Source organism: Panthera leo, chromosome C1, assembly GCF_018350215.1.
Source record: "Panthera leo isolate Ple1 chromosome C1, P.leo_Ple1_pat1.1, whole genome shotgun sequence".
Taxonomy (NCBI): domain Eukaryota; kingdom Metazoa; phylum Chordata; class Mammalia; order Carnivora; family Felidae; genus Panthera; species Panthera leo.
In genome coordinates this window covers 36664646-36684918 of record NC_056686.1, presented here as the reverse complement: position 1 = coordinate 36684918, position 20273 = coordinate 36664646, and the positions used below count along the sequence as shown (strand labels likewise).

The 20273-nt window shown below is 53.1% G+C and overlaps 1 protein-coding gene across 1 annotated transcript; it reads right to left on the bottom strand.

Annotated features, from left to right (window-relative positions):
• Window positions 1-423: 423 nt before the first annotated feature.
• Window positions 424-20207, bottom strand: DMBX1 (diencephalon/mesencephalon homeobox 1). The gene is made up of 5 exons (XM_042951628.1): window positions 20045-20207; window positions 7671-7836; window positions 4540-4718; window positions 3933-4281; window positions 424-2984 (listed from the first exon to the last, which is right to left on the bottom strand). The coding sequence occupies exons 2-5, from the start codon at window positions 7822-7824 to the stop codon at window positions 2542-2544; spliced, it is 1125 nt and encodes a 374-aa protein (XP_042807562.1). The 5' UTR covers window positions 7825-7836; window positions 20045-20207; the 3' UTR covers window positions 424-2541.
• Window positions 20208-20273: the final 66 nt, after the last annotated feature.

The window sequence follows — 20273 nt, the reverse complement described above, 5'->3', positions numbered from 1 at the left end:
TCCAGGGACTGCAAAAGGTGTCAGTCCCCATGCCTGATCTAGATGAGACTGCTTTCATTGCAGAAACAGACCTTCCTGGAGCTGATCCCAGAAGACAAACCAAAAATCCCTTCTGTCTCAGAGAGTCTCCATCCTTCAGTCTTCCTGCCTGAGTCCCTTTTCCTCTGATGCTCCAGTGGCTGTTAAATTCACCTTCCAAATCCCAGATCCCAGATCCTGGTTCAACTGATCCCCATCACCTGCCTGCCACATCAAGGTGAAGTCTTTAGCCTGGATTCAAGGCCCTCAGCCCCACCTCTCATGAAACAAGGGCCCCCTGCCCCACCATCCACCTAGTCTCACTCCGTTGCCTTATTAAAATAGCTTTCCTGGCCCAGGCGACCATCCCCCTCACTCCCCCCCCCCCCCCGCAAAGCCTCCTCCATCCGCCCCAGCTCAGAAAAACACCATCCCCGCACAAACGCCAAGAATGATGGGCATCTACTGCTCTGCAAACCAGTCCTACCTGGCCCCAACAGGGGCCTCTGCCTCCTACCACTGGGAGAAGAGACACACCTTAGGAATCTTTACCCTGGTTTCCAGATGCAATTCCTGTAAGTAGAGTGTTGAGGGTTCAGTGGTGAGCCACAAAGGGTTGAGGATCATGACTCAGAATCTGTGCAAGCCATTCCCCTCCCCTTGCCCCGAGTCCCTGACACTCTGTAAAGGCATGGAGACGGGGCAACCTCAAAAGCTGGCACTATGACTCAAGAAAATCAGGGTCAAATCCACATTTTCTCAACTAGAAGGGACCCATTATATTTATGGGGAAACTGAGACCCAGAAACTGTGGCCATGCTCATGCAAAGGCTTGTACGTACAACACTCATTGCTCCACAGCAAGGCAACAGTAAGTTTCCAATTCATCCACTGTACTTTTGAGAGCCTTTTTGCTGTTGTTGTTGTTGTTGTTGTTGTTATTGTTGTTGTTGTTGTTGTTAGTTTAACTAAAAACTTCCACCCTGCAAGGGTTGTGAGCACAGACATGCAGAATGTTACAGCTGGGCAGGACGTTACAGACCATCTAATCCAGATGGGGAAACAGGCCCAGAGAGGCTACGGGCTGACTCAAGGCCACACTGCTTTGAAGGGAAGTTTGCTGAGCTGGCCTCCTGGGCATAAACAGGAACCCACTTTTCCATGCCAGTGACTAGCTGGACAGAAGCCCTGACTTCAACAATTAGCTCCAGGACGGCATGTCAACAGAAGCCTGAGACTATGCACTGTTGTGTGGTTTGCACTTATTGTGATCAGGAGTTAGGGTTCAGCCTTTCTTCCTGGCTCAGACGCACCCCTGCAGCAGACTCTAACTGCAGGACTTAGGGGCCAGGAGTGGGAGAAAAGAATCTGCCACATTCCTCTGAAAAGACCTCTCTCTGAGAGCCCCCCTCCCCTGCTGCCTCCCTCCAGCCAGAGAAGTCTCACCAGAGAGACCTAGAACCCTGTGGTCAGTCCTGGATGAACACTGGCGGCCGTCCTCTGTCCTGGAGGTCTTACAGGCAGGGATGCCGCCATCCTATTGCCTGCCTCAGCCTGACTCCTGCCTCCACTCCCCTCCTCCTCCATCTTGGGTGGGGCCTCAAAGCTGAGAAAAGAGAGAGAAGAGAATGTGATTTGTGACCCCTTCTAGATGACAGGTCTGAGGGAGGACGGCTAAGGAGGCCAATGCCAGCTCCTGCCCTCAGTTCCAGTGGGCCTCCACTGGGTCTCCAGCTAGGGCCTTACCACCTCTACTGGGGATGGAGAGGAACAACAGCCTAGAGAGGCCGGTGCAGTGCAGGGAGGAGACAGGCAGGTGGGAAGAAGCAGGAGGAAGAACAGGAAAAAGCAAAATCACTACAACTAAGAAGTCACAATCCCAAACAAAACATAGCCTGGGAACTGACAACATCACACAGCCAGGACCAAAGAAAGAAAGGAGGAACAGGGAGAAGAGATGTGGGCAAAGGTCCAGAGTGGGGAAGACAGAGGCTGGGAAGAGTGGGTTAGGAAACAGGACAGAGGCAGGTCAGGGAAGGAGAGGGGAGAGAGAGAGACAGAAGAAAGCCAGAGAGAGATGTGGACGCTGTACGGGGAGGCAAGGACGGCAGGGGGGGCTGGGGCAGGCAGGGGCCTGAAAATATAGCTTTATATATTTATATTTATACCTCACATTCCACACATCGACTTACTAGGGGGCAAAGGGGAGGTAGGGAGGGCAGGGAGGAGGCGGTGCAGAGGGGAGGATCTGGCCACGGAGGGCCTCGCTCTCCTGCAGAGGCTGCGGGCGCCCCAGCCTCCCCTCCTCCGATTCGGCCTCCATGGGATCCAAGCAGGGCCATGCAGAAGGTGTGCAAGTGTGGGCTTCACCAGGGGCTGGGACTCAGGGAGGGGGATGGGGGCAGGACTCCAAGGCCCCAGGATCCCCGGGCTCATAGAGTTAACTCCATGCAAGCCGTCTGGGGGTAACCCTGGGGCTGGGAGGGGGCACCCAAGACCCCTGGCTGGGTTGGAGGCCAGCGGTCAGTTGGGCAGCGTATCGAGTCCCAGAGAGGCTGCGTGCTGCTTGGCCCGAAGCCGCAGGTTCTCGATGCTCGTGGTTTTACTGTTCAGGGCAGCAGAGGCAGGTGCCAGGCCTGCTGGGGGCGCGGGCAGCAGCGGGGACCCCCACACGCCCTGGTGGGCAGCAGCGGCTGCCGACAGGGACTGGTAGTAGGACTGGCAGTGCAGCGAGCCCAGCGGGGCCATGTTGACACCCAGGTAGGGGACGGCGGCAGCGGCGGCAGGGGCCGGGCCCCCCACTTCGAAGGATGAATAGTGCACTAGGTTGTTGGTGGCTGCCATATGCTGGCGGAATTGCTCCTGCAGACGGAAGAGGCTCAGCGGGGATGACGAGTAGGAGTGGGAGGGGCCCAGGAGGCCACCCCCGGGTGCTGCAGGAGCCAGGGCCAGGCTGCCTGGGGAATCTGCAAACAGAGAACCGAGAACCAAGGGCTCAGGACAAGGACAGTGGTCTGCCAGGAGGGTCTCCCTCAGTCTTCCCACCCCTTGGCACTGCAGATAAGACAGGCATTGGCTGAAACCATATCCACTCATCTCAGCCAAGGCGTGTCCTGAAGCACCCCTCAGAATCCTGGGAGGTGGGGAGCCAGGCTTCTTCCTAGGGCAGTCCCAGAGACCCTGCCAGGGCCCCCGTGTCTGACTTCTTGGGAGGACTGTCACCTCCCCTTCCCCTCTCCTGTCTGTGGCTCCCGCCCCTCACCAGCTCTCTGCCTGGGCTCAGGATTTGTGTCTGAGCTATGCCTCACCCCACAGCTCTGTTCCCTCAGAAACGTGGCTCTGAGTCTCTGCTGCACGTGAGAGTCCCCGATACCAGTGTGGAATTCACCCGATAGGCACTGGTGCATCTGTGCTGGCTGTTAAAATACCATAGTATTTCCATAATGGTTGATAAACAGCTTTTGCCCTGGGCTCCCTAAGTCTCCTCCCCTGCCACCCGGCCCTCCCTGGAAAATACCTGGCACAGGCCTGCTACGGCCAACTCCTTTCTTTTATTTTTTATCTTTTGTTTTGTTTTGTTTTTTTTTTTTTTTTTGAGACAGAGAGACAGAGAGAATCTTAAGTAGGCTCCACGCCCAGCACTGAGCCCGATGTGGAGCCTGATGTGGGGCTCCACCTCATGACCCTGAGATCAGGACCTGAGCTGAAATCAAGAGTCAGATGCCTAGTTGACTGAGCCACCCAGGCGCCCTGGCCAACTCCTTTCTAAGGGATCATGTCCTAGTGCCATGTGCTAAAAGCCGACTCTATCCCTGCCCTGATCCACCTCACATACCCAGGGCCCTGTCCAGCAGGATCTGGCTGTTTTCCCTCCACTGGGCCCCAGCCCGCCCATGGCACCTGCCAAGCCTCACCTGCCTTGGGGCTGCCCCTCTTGCAGCCCAGCCCCTTGCTCTCAGCCCCAGGGCTCTTCTCAGTTTTGGGATCCTCGATTCCTGCCCGGGGATCCTCCTCCCGGTCTGGCTGGTCCTCAGGGGCTGACTCACTGGCCGACTGCTCAGACAGGCTCAGGTGAAGCTCGGCAGGGGGGTCGCCACTGGGCAGGCTTGGGGGCTGATCAGTCTCCAGCTGGGTGTCTGGGGCTGGGGCCTCAGCCTTGCTTTCCCCATGGGAGCCCTCAGCCTCCTTCTGCTTCTGGAGCTGCTCTTTCTGCAGGCTGCGCTGCTTCTTCCGGAACTTGGCCCTGCGGTTCTTGAACCACACCTGGGGATGGGAGAGCAGCTGTGGGTTGTGGAACTGGGTGCTCTGGGAGGGGACGTGCATGATAACATTGCCTCCCACCCCACAGGAAACATGCACCCCAGTCCCTTCCAAAACCCCACTCCTGTCATCGCAGGCATTCATGGAGAGAGTAGTTACACGGGCACTGAGGGATAAAAATGCTGGCTCCTGGGCAGAGGGAAGCCAGGTCGGTGGGCTGGTGCTTGTCTGCAAGGTCCACTTAGAGGAGCAGGGACCTACCTGCACCCGGGCCTCAGGCAGGTTGGTGCACATGGCCAGCCTCTCCCGCATCACCACATCTGGGTAGTGAGTCTTCTGGAAGGTCTTTTCCAGGGCCTCGAGCTGCTGGGCAGTGAACGCCGTGCGGCTACGGCGCTGTTTGCGATGCTGTGAGCCATAACGGGCCTCCAAGATGATGTCTTGAAATGTACAGCCGTTGGAGGGCAAGGAGAGGGCGCCCATTTAATTATGGGAAATAGGTTTTGAATCTTACTTTGCCCTGACCCGCTGCAGACACCCAGGCTCCTGCAGAGCCGGGTCCTGGCCCTTTCCCCTTGGAAACCCCGCAACTTCTCTCCATATGGCTGGGGTTTTGAGATCTCTCCTTGCCCACGTTCACTATAAGGACCACAGAGGTCTAACTCGTCTCCATGAACAGCTGTCAGGAACGTGACTCAGAGCAGTCTTCCTCATTTGGTTTGAGGGTGTATGGGTAGATAGGTGGACATTGCCCTAAGATCCTCAAAGTCCTAGGATGCTGAGCATAATATTCCGAGACTACATGATGCTAATAATCTGTTTACCAGTGTCACAAAGGTTATAACATCCTATAACCCTTAGATTCTGGATACCAACAGAATATTGGCCCCTGACCGTGAGAAGCCAGGCTGGCAGCAGGGATGGTATCTGCAAGGTCTAGTTAGGTGAGGTCTGACTGGTACACAATTCACTGGCACTTGATTCCATGTCCTCTGCGTATGACTCTGAGGATCCAAGTTGGCCTAAGAGTCTCTGATAGCAAGACCTGAGGCTCCTGCTCTTATGTCTCCTCAAAAGAAAGCCCGGCACTGGCAGGGCCCTCAGAGCACGGGAAAGTTTCTGCATCTAGTCTTGGCCCCTTTGCCTGCTTCCTCAAAGGACAAAAAAGACTAGGTTCTAACCACTGCTTGGATGGGAGACAGAGCTAATGGACTGTTGCTTCTACCGTCCTGCTCACATGTTGGTAACATGAAAACCACTAAGGATAGAGATCTGCCTAGGGCTAGTGTCTAGGATCCAGCCCTTCTGCTTGAGTACATCCTGGTGGATGGACAGTAACCTCTCTCCCCTGCCTCCCATAGCCCATAAATGGATCCTGGACTGCCTGTACTGAAGTGAACCTGAGCTGGGTCAGCCTCTGATAGGGCTGCCAGAGTCCTTCCCCTGTACTCCAGGGACTGGGGAGTCATCCACGGCACTCTAAATGGGGAAGGAGGCAACTGGGTATCCAGAAAGGCTACCTTTGGGTTGCTCCTTCTTCAGTTTAGAGGGAGCCCTGAACCTCTCACAAACTGGCACTAATCCCAGCCTGGACTGAGCTCACATTGGTTACCTGGGGACTGGGGACCCCTCAGTCAGCTGAACCCTGGTTGAGGGAGCAGCGGCTCAGCACCCTGCTGCTGGCTCCAGGGGCCATACAGGTGGGTGATCACAGGGGAGGCCGGGCTGTCTGTACCGTCAGCAAAACTTTCTGCCAGAAGGCGAGGCCTCCAAACAAAGGCCCACCTAGAGCTCATGTCCTTCCTTCTTAAGAATTAAGAGAATTGGGGTGGAGTGCTAAACGTTCCCGTTCCTCTGCCCCCACCAGCAGAGAGGAGCCTCCACCCCCTGACTCCTCTCTGGGTCTAGAGCACAGTGAGGAGCTGGTGTCACCACCAGGTTCAGGATAGGGAATCCACTCCAAATCAGAGATGCAGCCATAGCCAGGACAGGACTGTACCCACATTCCCACACTGGAGACTTATGCCCCACACTGATCTAAAGAAGACAACCAGGGGCCCAGGGATTTTGTTCACTGAGCCCTACCCCAAGGCCCCGCAGGGTCTCAAGGAGTGGAAATGACTGCCCCGCCCTCCCCCAGGCCGACACCTCTTCCCAGGCAGGGTCCTCATATCCCATCCCTTTTCTGTGCCTCTGCTCATGCTGGTGCCCTCACCAGTCATTCCTTTTTAAGGCCTGGCTCCTGCCCCACAGCCTGCAGGAAGACTTCTCTGACTACACCAGATGCCGCTGCTCTGAGCTGCCCCGCCACTGAATCTTAGCCACACTCCTGCCGTGCTCTTCTATGGCTCTGTGAGCACCTGCTCTCCCTGGGGGTGCCCTGAAGTCCTCTGAGTACTGCCTGGCACAGGGCAGTGAACCCACATGTGTTCACTAGCTGCTCAAGGTTTGATCTGAGACAGGAGAGAATGGGCGGCCCCACCTCCAGGGAATCATGCCCCTCACCTATGCGGTCACATCCTTCTCACACCCAGCGAGGGGCTACAGGGCAGGGCAGCAAATCAGTAGAAGGGAGACGGGGACACAGGACTGCAGCTCCCTCATGGGCCCTTACCTTGGGACTTGAGGAATAATGACTTCTGAGCACTTACCAGTCTCTGCTGAATCCTTTGCCTATGTTACCTCAAATAACTTCCCGATCATCCTATCGTCCCCTCTGATTAAAGGGGACACAGGCTCAGAGAGGAGAGGTGAATGTGCAGACCCCCAATAACTACAGACCTGGGGCTCCAAAGCTTATATTTTTAGCCCTAGTGTCATGTTGAAACCCTCCAGCCCCACCCCACCTAGATTTGACCTCTCTGAGCCTCAGTTTCCTTGTCCATAAAATGGAGATAATAACCTCCTTTATAATGGGGTTGGATTTGATGCACAGAGAAAGCCTCACACAGCACCTGGCACACAACCAGCTGTTATTACTTGTATGACTCCCTGTGCCTGAAATACCCTCTCCTGGGCACTCCACTCCTCTTGCAGCGACTCCTCAAGGCGAGTCCCTTACCCTCCCGCCTCAGTCTTCATCTGCAAGATAGGCAGAGAGGCGGATGAGTCCCTCCCTCATGGGGTCGTTAAGGGAATCCAAAGGCCAGGGCAGCACCAGTGCCCAGCACAGTCCTGGCAAACAAGGAGCGCTCTGGATGGTCACACATAGATTTTAAATTGATGCCTTTCTGTGTTGCTAAGTGACCTGGGTCTTCCATAGCCTCCCAGAGTAAAATTTCCCAGTGCTCCCTCCCTCCTATCTTCAACTTCCAGAGCCTTCTCCCCCAGACCTCTCCTCCACTGCAGGCCCCACGGTTCTGTCCCCAAGGTCCCATCTCCATGGCCCTTACCAGCCAGGCGCTCAGCCAGCGTAAGCGCATGCACCGATGGCCGGTAGTCGGGGGCGTGCTGGGCCTGCTGGGCCGCCTGCTGGTGCAGGTTGTACATGGCGCTGAGTGAGTTCATGGCGTGCAGCGAGTAGCCATTCACCCCGTAGTGCTGCATCGCGGCGTGTGCCTGCGGACGGGGAAGAGGAGAGGAGACCTGAACCAGGGTATCACACTCCACCCTGGGGTAGACATCCCTAGCCTAGACCTTGGGTGTTCACCTCACCCCCGAGAGCTTCTGCCTCTCCATCAGAAAGTGGCCTGGGCTCTGGGCTCTGGAGTCAGACTGCCCGGGCTGGAATCTCAACTCTACCACTTAGGAGCTTTGTGACTTTTGGGCAAGTCACTTAACTTCTCTGCCCCTCTGTTTCTCCATCTGCAAAAGGGGGCTAATAAGAGAAGTCTTTACAATAGGGCCTGGCACACAGTATGTGCTAAAAAATGTCAGTCACTGTGATTTATCAGTCCAATTGCTGCTTTATGCAGCCATCTCCATTTAGTCACCCAGGCACTTTCTTATCTGTGCCTTCACTGATTCACTCACACACATATTATTTACTCAACACCTACCGAGGCCCACATGGGGCCAAGTCCAGGGCTGGACTGGGGACACTGAGGCACTTGCTCTGAGATAATGGATTAAAACCTTAATGCGCTACACAGACAAAAGGACACTATTGTTATGACTGGTATATATTCACTACCATTACCTCCCTCTATTTATCATTTTCACAAGAGCAATGAACCCCATTTACAGATGAGTCTACCAAGGCTTAGAGAAAGAGCAGTGACATGTTGAGGCCACACAGCCAATCCAGGGCCCAGCCCGCCCACACTGCTTCAGCTTCATTTTTTGGTGGCTAATTTATCATCCTTCCTGCTGAGACGGCCCAGCTCAGCACAAGGCTGCCAAGGTCCTATCAGCCCCAGGTCTCCTCTGGACCCTCACAGTCCCCATCTGAGTGCCCACCTGTGTTGGCCTGAAGTGTCATTTTTGGAACGTGACCCAATGTCTGCAGGCTCCCAAAGACACATAGGTGCTTCCTGTGTCCTGGGCATGGGAGGGAACGGGGGAGGGTTGGCGCAACGGCAGGTCCATTTGGTAAGAGGAAGAACTTGCCCAAGTGTCTCAGCTCCCCACCCTCGCTGACGTAGACACTCAGGCTATACGTGACCAAACATCCACGGCACACACACGCACACACGTTTCATGCCCAAATACACACACATGGACATTCTCAGCGAGGCACTCACAGAAGTACTCGTGGTTACACACAAACTCATCAAATTTACAAATTCTATGTCATTATTCCCCATGGCTCTGCACACAGACATTCTCACGGGTATTTATCCATGCAGCAGATATATCTACACACAAACATTACACTCACACACATTTATATATTACATGTATTCATTCAATAAATATGTATTAAGCATCCACCTACTAAGTGACCAAAGTCCTTGCCTTCGTAGAATTTACATTCCAAGGGAGGAGGACTACAAAAAAATAAATATAGGTACTAATGCCAGAGAAACAAGTGCTCTGAAGAAAAATAAGACAGAGGAGGAGAATAACAAGAGGAAAAGGGAAGATTGTTATGGAACACGTGGTCAAGAAAGGCACTCTGCTATTTGGAGTAAGCCATGCAAAGTTCTGGAGGGAAGGCTTTCCAGGCAGAAGGAACAGCAAGGATGAAGGCCCTGAGGCATGAAGAAGCTTGGTGTTTATGTGGAACAGCAAGACAGCCAGGGTAGCTGGAACACAGAGAGGGAACGAGCGAGTGCAGGGAGAGGAGAGGCCAGACCCCAAAGAGCTTCACGGCTCCATTGCAAGGAGTTTGAATTTTATCCCCACCATGATGGGAAGCTCCTGGAGGGTCTTGACTAAAGAGTAACATGATACAATTTGTCATTAAAAGCTCACCTTTTAGAGAGAACAGCCTGCAGAGAGTAAAGAAGAAAAGTGGAGAGACCAGGTCACTGCAGAAGGCCAGGCCAGCAACTAGGTGCCTTCCGCTAGGCGGTAGGGGGGAGGTGGTGAGAAGTAGTGAGATTCAGGACATGTTTTTCTGAATTTGTTTTTTAATATTTTCTTAAGTTTATCTACTTTTGACAGAGACAAAGTGGGAGCATGAGCTGGAGAGGTGCAGAGAGAGAGAGAGGGAGACACAGAATCCGAAGCATGCTCCAGGCTCCAAGCTGTCAGCACAGAGCCTGATGCGGGGCTTGAACTCACGAACCATGAGATCATGACCTGGGCCGAAGTCGGACGCTAAACCGACTGAGCCACCCAGGCTCCTCCCCCCCTTATTTTAGAGAGAGAGTGCGCGTGCGTGTGCACACACACACACACACACACACACACACACAGAAGCGGGGGAAGGGAGGTCAGAGAGAGAGGGGGACAGATGATCTGAAGCAGGCTCCATGCTGAGCCCCAACAAACCATCATGAACCATGACGAACCACAAGATCATGACCCAAGCCAAAGTCTAACCTGAGCTGAAGTTAGACGCTTAACCACTCTATTGACTGAGCCACCCAGGCACCCCAGATTCAGGACATATTTTGATGGTAAAATGGACATGACTGTGATAGGTTAGTTATAAGATGTGAGGGAAAGAGGTCAAAAAAGGATGACTGGGGGTGCCTGGCTGGCTCAGTCAGTAGAGAATGCCACTCTTGATCTCGAGGTTGTGAGTTCAAGCCCCATGTTGGGCATAGAACCTACTTAAAAAAAAAAAAATGGTTAACTCAAATTTTTGGCCTGAGCAACTGAGTGAAGATGGGTGTTTTCCTGAATCAGAAACACTGAGGGAGAAGGGGGTCTGGGGAGGGGGCAATGGAAATCATGGTTTTGGGGGGGTATGCTAAGTGTGAAAATAGGGATCCAACTTCCAAGTAAGGATGCTGAATTAGCAGTTGCATATACAAGCCAGGAGCTGAGGGCAGGATTTATAGATACCTGACCTGACACTCCCACAAAATACCTCCCAACAACCTTTACTTAAAGAAGCCCACTCTACACACTATAAACATGACCCCAAAGGCAGAGATCTAAGAGGGAAGAAGGACAGACATGGTGACATAGTGTTTAAATATTGTATAATAGAGGGGCGCCTGGGTGGCTCAGCCTGGAGCCTGCTTCAGATTCGTTGTCTCCCTTTCTGTCTGTCTCTCTGTCTCTCTGTCTCTCTCTCCCCCTCTTTCAAAATTAAATAAGCATTTAAAAAATGTAAATACTGGGGCACCTGGGTGGCTCAGGAGGTTAAGCCTCCGACTTGGGCTCAGGTCATGACCTCACGGTTTGCAAGTTTGAGCTCCACGTCGGGCTCTGTGCTGACAGCTCAGAGCCTAGAGCCTGCTTCGGATTCTGTGTCTCCCTCTCTCTCTCTCTCTCTGCCCCCTGCCCTCCGCTCACACTCTGTCTCTCTCTCTTTCTCTCAAAGATAAACATTTTTAAAATTTAATTTAAATACTGTATAATAGAATATACCATAAACAAAGCTAAAAGGCAAACAACAAACCTGGAAAAATATTTACCATATATATGACATAGCAAAATTGATAAAAATAAATAACACAAATAAAAATAAGAGAACATCCATAATATATAAAAAGTTCTTCTATAGAAACAAAAAGATGGTCACCTTAAAAGACAGCAAAGTAACTAAAGAGACAACTTATTAGGAAAAACACAAATAGCCATCTGATCTATGACAAAAAGCTTAGCCTTCCTTGTAACCAAAGAAATAAAAATAGGAACCATAAGTCACAATATTTTTCACCAATAAGATTAGCAAATATGAAAAAAAAATTATTACCCAGGATTATCTAGAGGAGTAGAAAATGATCCTTTCCTCCTCCGACTTTGCTGACAAAAGAGCTTTAGTTCCTGGCATCAAAAGCGTTTAGAAAGAGCATCATTTGACTCAATGATTCCATTTCCAGAAACATATCCTTCAAATATGCAGAGATGTGTGTCCAGGAATGTTTATCACAGCCCTGCTTACGATGGTAAACAACTGGAAACTTCACCAACAGGCCTTTTGCTTGGCAGGTAGCAGAACATAAATACACAAGCCCAGGAGCACCACGCCAGAGCTCCTGCCCCAAGAGAGGGTTAGTTCAGTAAATGAGGGGACAGTCATGCCCACAATGGAATACAGTGCCACAGTCTGAAACAATGATATGGATCTGTATGTGCTGATGTTCACAATACATCGTTGAGTGGAAGAAATAGGGAACAGTACGCATGATATGATCCCATTTTTGTAATGTATGTATAAATATGCATAGAAAAGAAGTCTAGAAGGTTATACCCTGAAATGTTAACAGGGGTTATCTCTGGGAGATAGCAGATGGGATTACTGGTGATTTCCACATGTATATATTTTTTTCTTTCTTTCCTTTTTTGAGGGAGGAGTTGGGGAGGGTTATCCACATGTTTCAGTGGATGTGGGGATGGAGCCAGGCCCCAGGATGTGTCACAAGCTCCAGGTGGGGAAGACGGAACAGAGTTTAGAAGTAATTTTATCCATCCCCTTCCCCCACCTCTGCAGGGCTCTGTTGCTTTAAAACTCATTGCTGTTGATGTGGTGACATTTTAATTGACTTAATTATTGCTGATCTCACAGTTTTTGATGCACGACAAGTCTTTATTAACTAAAGCCAAGAGAGGTACCTCTCTCGGCGCCACAACTGCCCCAGCTCACTGGTCCTCTGAAGGTCTCCAAGACCTTCCCTGTCTGGCCTCTGCCCACCCCTTCAGCCTGATGCCCTCCCTCTCCCCAGCACCCAGCAATCTCGGATTACCTGCCACTCCCTCTTGTCACCTCCATGCCTTTGCTGCTGCTGGGCCCTCCACCTGAAACACCATTCCCTTCCGCCCCCTTCACCTGACAAATCCCTCCCTCTCCATCAAGACCTAGTTCAACCTCCTTGGAAACAGGGACTTTCCCACCTCGTCCCTGAGAAGGTATCTCTCTTCTCTCTAGGCTCCAGATAACTAAGCTCGGGTCAGGGAAATGATGATAACAATAACAAGAAAGCAACGAAAACAACTCCTGTTTACTGAACACACTCTCTGAGCCCATGCTCACCACACAAAGCACCTTCCATGGCTTTTCTTCTTCTAGCACCTGAATCGGAATAGTGTGGTGATACTCCTACCTCCCTTACTAGACTGGACTCCTTGAGGGTAAAAGGCGTATCTCATGCATTTCTGGACTCCCCACCCCAGCCCAGATCACAAGGTCTGGCACAGAGGCAGGGCTCAGGAGATGAGGACTGGATGAATAAATTAATAATAACAACTATTTATAAAGTGCCTTGGATACATCAGCAGCCATCTCCATCAATCCTCCCAGCACCATGGGAGGTAGGGACTGTTTTTATCAGATGCGGAAAAAGGAAGGTGAGAACGACTGTTGAATTTGTTAAAGGGCAAGCAGCTAGGAAGTGGTGGAACAGGTTTCCACAGTGAGGTTCTTCCCACCAGCTAGTGTTTCCTAACCCCAGTCACGCAGGCTCTTACTCCGGTCTGTTCCATTCCCTGACCTCCAGCATCTCTGATTTGATCCAAGGCAACAGGACGACAGCAGAGAAAAAGCACATCTCCCCAGTGTGCATGCTCATGCATGCGTGTGTGTGTCCGTGTCTCCACGTGTGTATAAATGTGTGTGTGCGTGTGTTGTGAGATGAGGCTGCGTGTGAGCCCAAATCTTGCCAGCCGAGCTCCTCTCCCCCCAGCCTCACACTCCTCCTCACTCCAGGTGGACATCAGGGCCCCAGATCTGTGGACGCCACTTACCACCCGAGCTACACACATGTGGTAGCACACAGCGTGCAGTTCATCTCTGTTCATGTGTGCCCATGTCTGTGTGATTGGCCATATACCTGCATGTGAATCTGTGTCTACGTGCGTATGTGCAGTTATTTATGTCTCTGTGTGTGCACGTCTGGGGGCCCATGTGCATGAATGAATGTATGTGTGTGTGTGTATGATTAGAGGAACATACACTAAATGGGACCCTCAGAAAAAGGTCTGAGGGAGAACAAGAGAGAAGCACAAGGAGGAAAAAGGGGAAAAACCAAGGAGATGGAGTTGATACAGAGAGACAGAAAGAGCAACGCAGAGAAAATGAATAGATTTGTCCTCTCCATTTTTTGTTTCGGCAACACCTAGCACAGAGCCTGGTACACAGCCAGTGTTCAGTAACTAATAAATGCTGAATGGATGACGAAGAACCAGAGGCTAAGAGAGGTGAGGGAATAGTGAAAGAAGCAGGGCCACCATAATGGGCTATGGTCCTCAGGCCAGAAAATGGACACTTAGAGCCCCAGTCCCACCACCTCCTTTGTCCCCAGGACCTGAAGCCAGGGTTTGGGGAGAACCCTGCTCAATGTGCCCTTTTCCAGCAATCAGGGCAGCCCAGACCTGGCCCTGGGGTCCTCAGACAGGCCCAGCGGCTGGAACACCACCCACATCCAGGTCCCATGGTGAGGCCAAGAGCCACCCACGCTGGAGTCCTGCAGAGCCTGTGGGAGCCTCTGAACAGGGCCCTGCACTCCTGGCCCCAGGCCGGGCCCTGCACGGGCTCAGCCCACTGCACACTCCAAACAGAATCAATTATATATTTAAAAGGTGCCGCCCCGCAATTCCTGGCGAGCCAGAAGAGCCATCCATCACGGCGCGGCCGCGTTTCACAAGCTGTCGAATTGTGCTTACATTGGTTAAAAGAATCTTTATATTTCATTAAGCAAGCAGATCGGCGGATCTCCCGCCACAGGCGCCATATAGATGGCTTTAATTTTCCAAATCTGCAAATGCATCCGTTATGTCCCCGCGTCGCTGCTGGCTGCGGCCTAATGCCCAGCCAATCGAAGAATCAAGCAGAATTTTATTAGGGGGCATTTTTTATAAATTAACAGCAGGACCGCTAGGAAACCACACGCAAGGCGTCTTTGATTAACAGGAAAGTGGACCCCTCCTTTGGTCACACCCAGCTCAGCACCTCCACAGACCCACGCCATCTCTCTCCACCTCTTCCTCTCCTGTTCTGAACTTTTAATTCCCCCTCAGTTTCTTCTCATTCCCACACACGGTGGGGAGCAGGGCAGAACAACTGTGTTTAAAGGGAAGGAAAGAAAGCAGGAGGGGAGGAACCAACATTCTCTGAGGACTTGCCTCCTCTGTTGCAAGCCTGGTCAGACACATTATCTCATTAACAATGACAGCTTCCTTTCAGTGACACCCACTGTGAGCCAAGCCCCCTTCTCACTCACCAGCTTCAGCACAAGCCGACTGGGTAGGAATTATTATCCCCATTATATGAATGAGAAAACTGAGACTCAGGGAGGTAAAACCACCTGCTCCAGGTCCCACAGTTGTTAAGTGGTAGAGGCAGGACAGGAAGCCCAGGTCACTGAGGATCTATCTGGGATTCATCTCCAAAGTGTGGCCAAGGAATTGGCCCTAGTGAGGGCTAGTCCTGGGTGTCAATGGCAGCAGGAAGGATTGAAGGGAGACTGTTGCTACAGACTTCCTTCCCTGAGAAATGCCGCCCTTCAGCCCCACAGGATCCCCAGTGATCCTCTGTGGGAGAGGCCCCCTGCAGCCATCCTTCCTACCTAGCAGTTTGGAGACCAACAGGCCTTTTGCTTGGCAGGTAGCAGAACATAAATACACAAGCCCAGGAGAACCACGCCAGAGCTCCTGCCCCAACCCCAGGGTGCTGTGTGACCTTGGCAAGGGTCCTCCCTACTACTGACCAAATGGCTGCCCCAGAAGGGAAAGAAACCTCAATCATGAGAAGTGTGTAACCCAGGGCTGGCCAGCCACCTGAGGGAGGCTAAGGAGGAAAGATTCCTTCATATGTGTACATGTGTGTGCATACGTGTGTGTGTGTGTGTGTGTGTGTGTGTGTGTGTGTGTGTCGGAGGTGGGAAGCTAAAGACTTCCAGCTCTGAGCAGGTGGGTCCAAGATTTTAAGAGAAGCTCTGTGCCTGGCACATGCTGGATACTCAACTGCGGTAACTTCACCAATTTCTTACCTCAACTCTATGAGGGAGGCACTATTGTCATCTCTACTTTACAGAGGAGGGATTGAGGCTCAAGGGAGGTGAGTTACCCTTGGCTGACCTGTTTGGGAACTGGAATGGCTGAGCCCCCATCCTAATAAGTGCCCCTATTCCCACATCAGTCCTTAGTCCTGAGTTGTCCAGAAAGAGCAATGGGAGCATATGCTGTATGGGGGCCACCGAGAGCCCGGCCCTACCCTGAGCAAGGAGCCTGCAGCCACCAGGTCTGAAGGCAGACTTGAGATGAAGCATCCCTAGCTGCTCCCTCTCAGATGCTGTTTTACAGCTTCACTGTCAGGTCACTGCTGAACCCTCCAACTCCAAAAGTCTCCGCCGTCAGCATCAGGTACTCAAAGGTGCAGAGAGCCCAGGAACCAGCCACTTTGTCGCCTTGCCAGGGGCCAGATTCCCCCACGCATGGCCTCCCTCCCAAGGGGATGGGCCAGGGCACCAACAAATCAGTGACTCAAGGTGGCCAGCAAGACCACAGGAAATGGCCAAGGACACATTCTAGAGACACATCTAAGGGCTAATGGCTGGAAACGTGGCATCATTCGCTTCTGGGTGTCTAAGAGCTAGGGAATCTAGGGCACATGCCCCTCCCTGAGATCCTCATCCCCTGGATTGCCAACCCCAGCCCCACCGCTCCTATCAGTGCACATTTAAACCTGTTTCCATGTCCCTCTTTTAAAACAAAAGGACTCATCTCTCAGAACAGTCCTCTCTGGTCCCTTCAAAGACAACTTTCTTGAAAGGCATTTCCAAATTCATCATTTCCACTCTGGAAACACTGTTCCTCTACCAGCATTACCTGAAAAACTCCTGATCCCTCACACTAGGCTTAGGCACCCCCTTCTCCTGGAAGCCTCCCCTGACACCCCAGCCTGGGTCAGGTGACTTCTCTGAACTCCTACCATAGCATTACCTCACCAGATTATAGTTAGTTGTCCATCTGCCTGCCCTTCACCCAAGATATAATAATAACTATTTTTACCAGCCATCCTGATAGAGACCTGACAGGCAGCATCTCATTTAATCCTCATAACAAATTCATAATTCCCATTTGGCTGATAAGGGACCTGAGACTCAGAGAGGTGAAGTCATTTGCCCAAAGCCACACAGCTAAGCAGCTTAGCCAGGATGAAATCCAGGGAGTCCAATTCCACAGTGCTGAGTCTAACTCAATGCTCACCAAGAACTCATCAGTTAGGGGGCTCCGGCAGGGCAAGATCTGGCTCCGGAGCCAGTACTCAGTACCTAGCACAGGGGACATTAGATGCTCATTCCTCAAGTAAAGAGAGCCACTGTTGGTCAGGTAATGGACTCTGGGGTAATGTAAGGAGTTCCAGCCCCATTCTAGGGGAATGGTCAGATAGTCAGATGCCCTGGAGAAGAGACCAGCATTAGGAGATGTGATAAGGGCAGTAGAGCCCAGAACTGAGTGAGCCAAGGCCCAGAGTCCCCCTCCTCACTTGCCTGCCCTATCCTACTGCATCAGGAAAGACCGCATGTCCCCACCAGAAGCCAAACCACCTTCTGGCCACAGCTGTGACCTTGACCTTGCCACAGACTGAGCTCTGACCCTGTACCAAATGGAGCCCTGGCCACTGCTCTCACCTTGGCCATGCCCCATCCCCCAGTGGCATTTGATACAGGTACCATGACCCCACATTGCTACCACTAATCCCACACTGCTTGATCCATGTGGGTAGGGAATGGGCTGTTGTTGAGGTCCAGAAATCCCAGCGGCCCCCTTCAGCTGCGGGCCCCCAAAGCGGTCCTGGATTTGGAGCCAAAGAGCTCAGGTGGGCCTCAGGGTTTGTAGCTTTGCAAGGGTCAGATCAGATGGGATGCTGGTCTCTTGGCACCTAGAGCTCATCAGTTCCTCAAAGGAGATTCTTACCTCCCCTCTTAGTTTAGGGATGGGGAACGCCGGCCAGTGTGGAGAGCTCCAGGGTCTGAGGTAGGTCTCAGGACAGACCCCACCCCCATGGCCCTCTGGAGGAGCCCAGGAGCTTAGTTCCCTACACAAACTGTTATCCATTAACATCCAATTATCCCTTGGTCCGAGCCATTAATTATAAATCAGAAGCTAATTGGGGTAATTAGCCCCCCGCAGGCTAATGGGCTGAGACTAAGGGAGGCCACTCTGCCTACCCTCCTCTGGTTTTCTGAGGTGCTTAATGTTGGGGGGGGGGGGCAAAGAAATCAGGCGGCTGGAGTTAATTTTAAGGCAGTGAAATGCGGCAGAGAGGAGAAAAGATGAGAGAGGCTGATTTTTGTTATTTTTTCTCAAGATCCCGTGCAGCGTGGGCTCTTGAGGACAGTCTGTTGCAGGGGAGGCCTGACCGCAGGCCCTGGGAGTAGAACTCGAAATAATTGCTGGATTCTCCACTTCTTTTCCAGCACAGATGCAGCTAGAACATGAGAGAAGACCGAAGAGACTTGGTCGGAGCCAGGGTGTTGCAGAGGCGGCGGTCAGCATGTTCCCGCCTCTCCCGGGCGAGAGGAGGCAGTCTTGCTCGCCCGGTGCGCCCCGGACCAGAGTTCCGGGGGGGACGAGTGGGCCTCCCCGCGCTCGTCCAGACCCAGGCCCGTGCCGGTGCAGGGGAACACGGACTGCGGCGTCCCTGCGGAGCCGCTGCTCCAAGCCCGGCTCTGGGTCTCAGACCGCGAGAGGAACTCGGGAAGGAGTGAGTCGTGCCGGCTCCGAGAGCCTGGTTCCCGCCCTGCGCGCAGACGAATGCCCCCGGGATGCAACCAAACCCTGGCGGATAGAGCTGTGGGGGCTGGAAGCCGGCTCCAGTGACCTGGACGCACTGAAGTAACACCCGCAGCGGCACAGGCTGACCCGCAAGGAGTGACCCCGTCTGGGAAAGGCACTCCGGCCTGGTTGTCGCGGATCCATACAACTCTCCACTTTGCCGCCGCCGGAAACCTGGCTTAAGTTCGAAAATCAGTCGGAGCCAGAGCTGTGATTCCGTGTCTGTGTGAGCTGGGATCTCCGCCCATCCGGCAGCAGTGGGGCTGTGTTAAATAAGTTGTCCGAAGAACGGACGAGTCACTAAACAGCAAGAGAGATCGCTGAGTGGCAGGGGGCCGGACGGGGTAACGGAGGACGCGGCTCAGTGCCGTTCTTACTGAAAGGGAAACTGAGGCCAAGGAGGAGCAGTGACTCACCCGAGGTCAGAGATGAGGGGTACTCAGTGCAGGACGAAGGTCCAGACCGGACCATACGCTCCGCTAGAAGCTCACCCGCCTCCCCCTAGCACCCCTCCCTACTGCGCCCGCCCGCTCTGTAATGGGCTTTGGCGGGCGGCGGCGTCGCCCCGGGCCTTGATTAGATATTTATTGCTGTCATTTACATGGGCACCGCAGGGCGGCCGAGCGGGACTGCGGGGAAGGGGCGGGGGAGGAGGAGAGGAATGGGAACGAGAGGGAGGGGGGGTTGGCTCCACAGGGACCAGAGATCCAGAGAGAGCAGGCCCGGGAATTGGGAGCGCAGCGGCCAGACGCCAGTCATAGACGCACAGGCCCTTGGGCTGCACAGCTAAAGTGGGAGAAGTGGGTTGTTGCGCATCCCAGCGTTGGGGGGCGGGGGGGGGGGGGGGGGACAGTGCATGCGTATGTGTGATGTGCAGTGAGTGTCCGTGTGAGTTTAACCAGTGTGTACCTGTGTCTGTCAGAGGGGTTTTGTGAGTGTGCATCCGGCAGATCTGCCTGTGTGCTCCTAAGTGTGTGTGTTCCTCTACCTGTGTAACTTCTCACCTGGGTGTATTTTAGCTACCCCTAGCCCAGGTGACTCTAACCCAAGCGTCTGACTTTGTGTGGCAGTCAGCATATGTGTGTCTGGCTCCATGTGTGTGTGTGTGTGTGTGTGTGTGTGTGTGTGCAGGATTAGCTCAGAGATGGAGGTGGGAGTCTGTGCCCCTTGGTCAGGTTCTCCCCTTTGCCTCCTCAACTTACAGCCAGGGTCAGGGTGCTCCAGTCTCCCAGAACCCAGGCTTCAGGGAAGCTCGCAAAGAGGGCTGTAACTGATCCCTCATTCCAAGTCCACAATAGCGTTGGCCCCCAGGGGCCCTGGAAACTGTTTCCTGCTCAAGATCCACCAGGCAGAGTGTGAGTGGGTGTGCCAGGTCTCCAGAGCAAGTCGTTTGTATCTGAGCAGAGAAATGGCTCCAATTGCATGACCACACTGGATGCCACTCGTGAAAGTGGCAGTGACAGGGTGCAGGGGCCCCCCAGACACTCACCCGTTCCTCTTGAAGCTGACCCGCAAGCCGGCCCACAGGCAGAACCCATCCAGAGGCCCAGGGTGGTCGCCTTCCCGGTTGACTTCGCCTGGAGCGGGTTTCCACTCCTCTGCACCTTTGCCCTGTTCGGATTTCCACTCGGGATTTGTTGCAACCGCAGCCAGGTTCTCAGGTGGTAGCAGGAGTCCCCGACGGAAAGGTCTGCAGGGGTGGGGGTGGTTACCCCTAT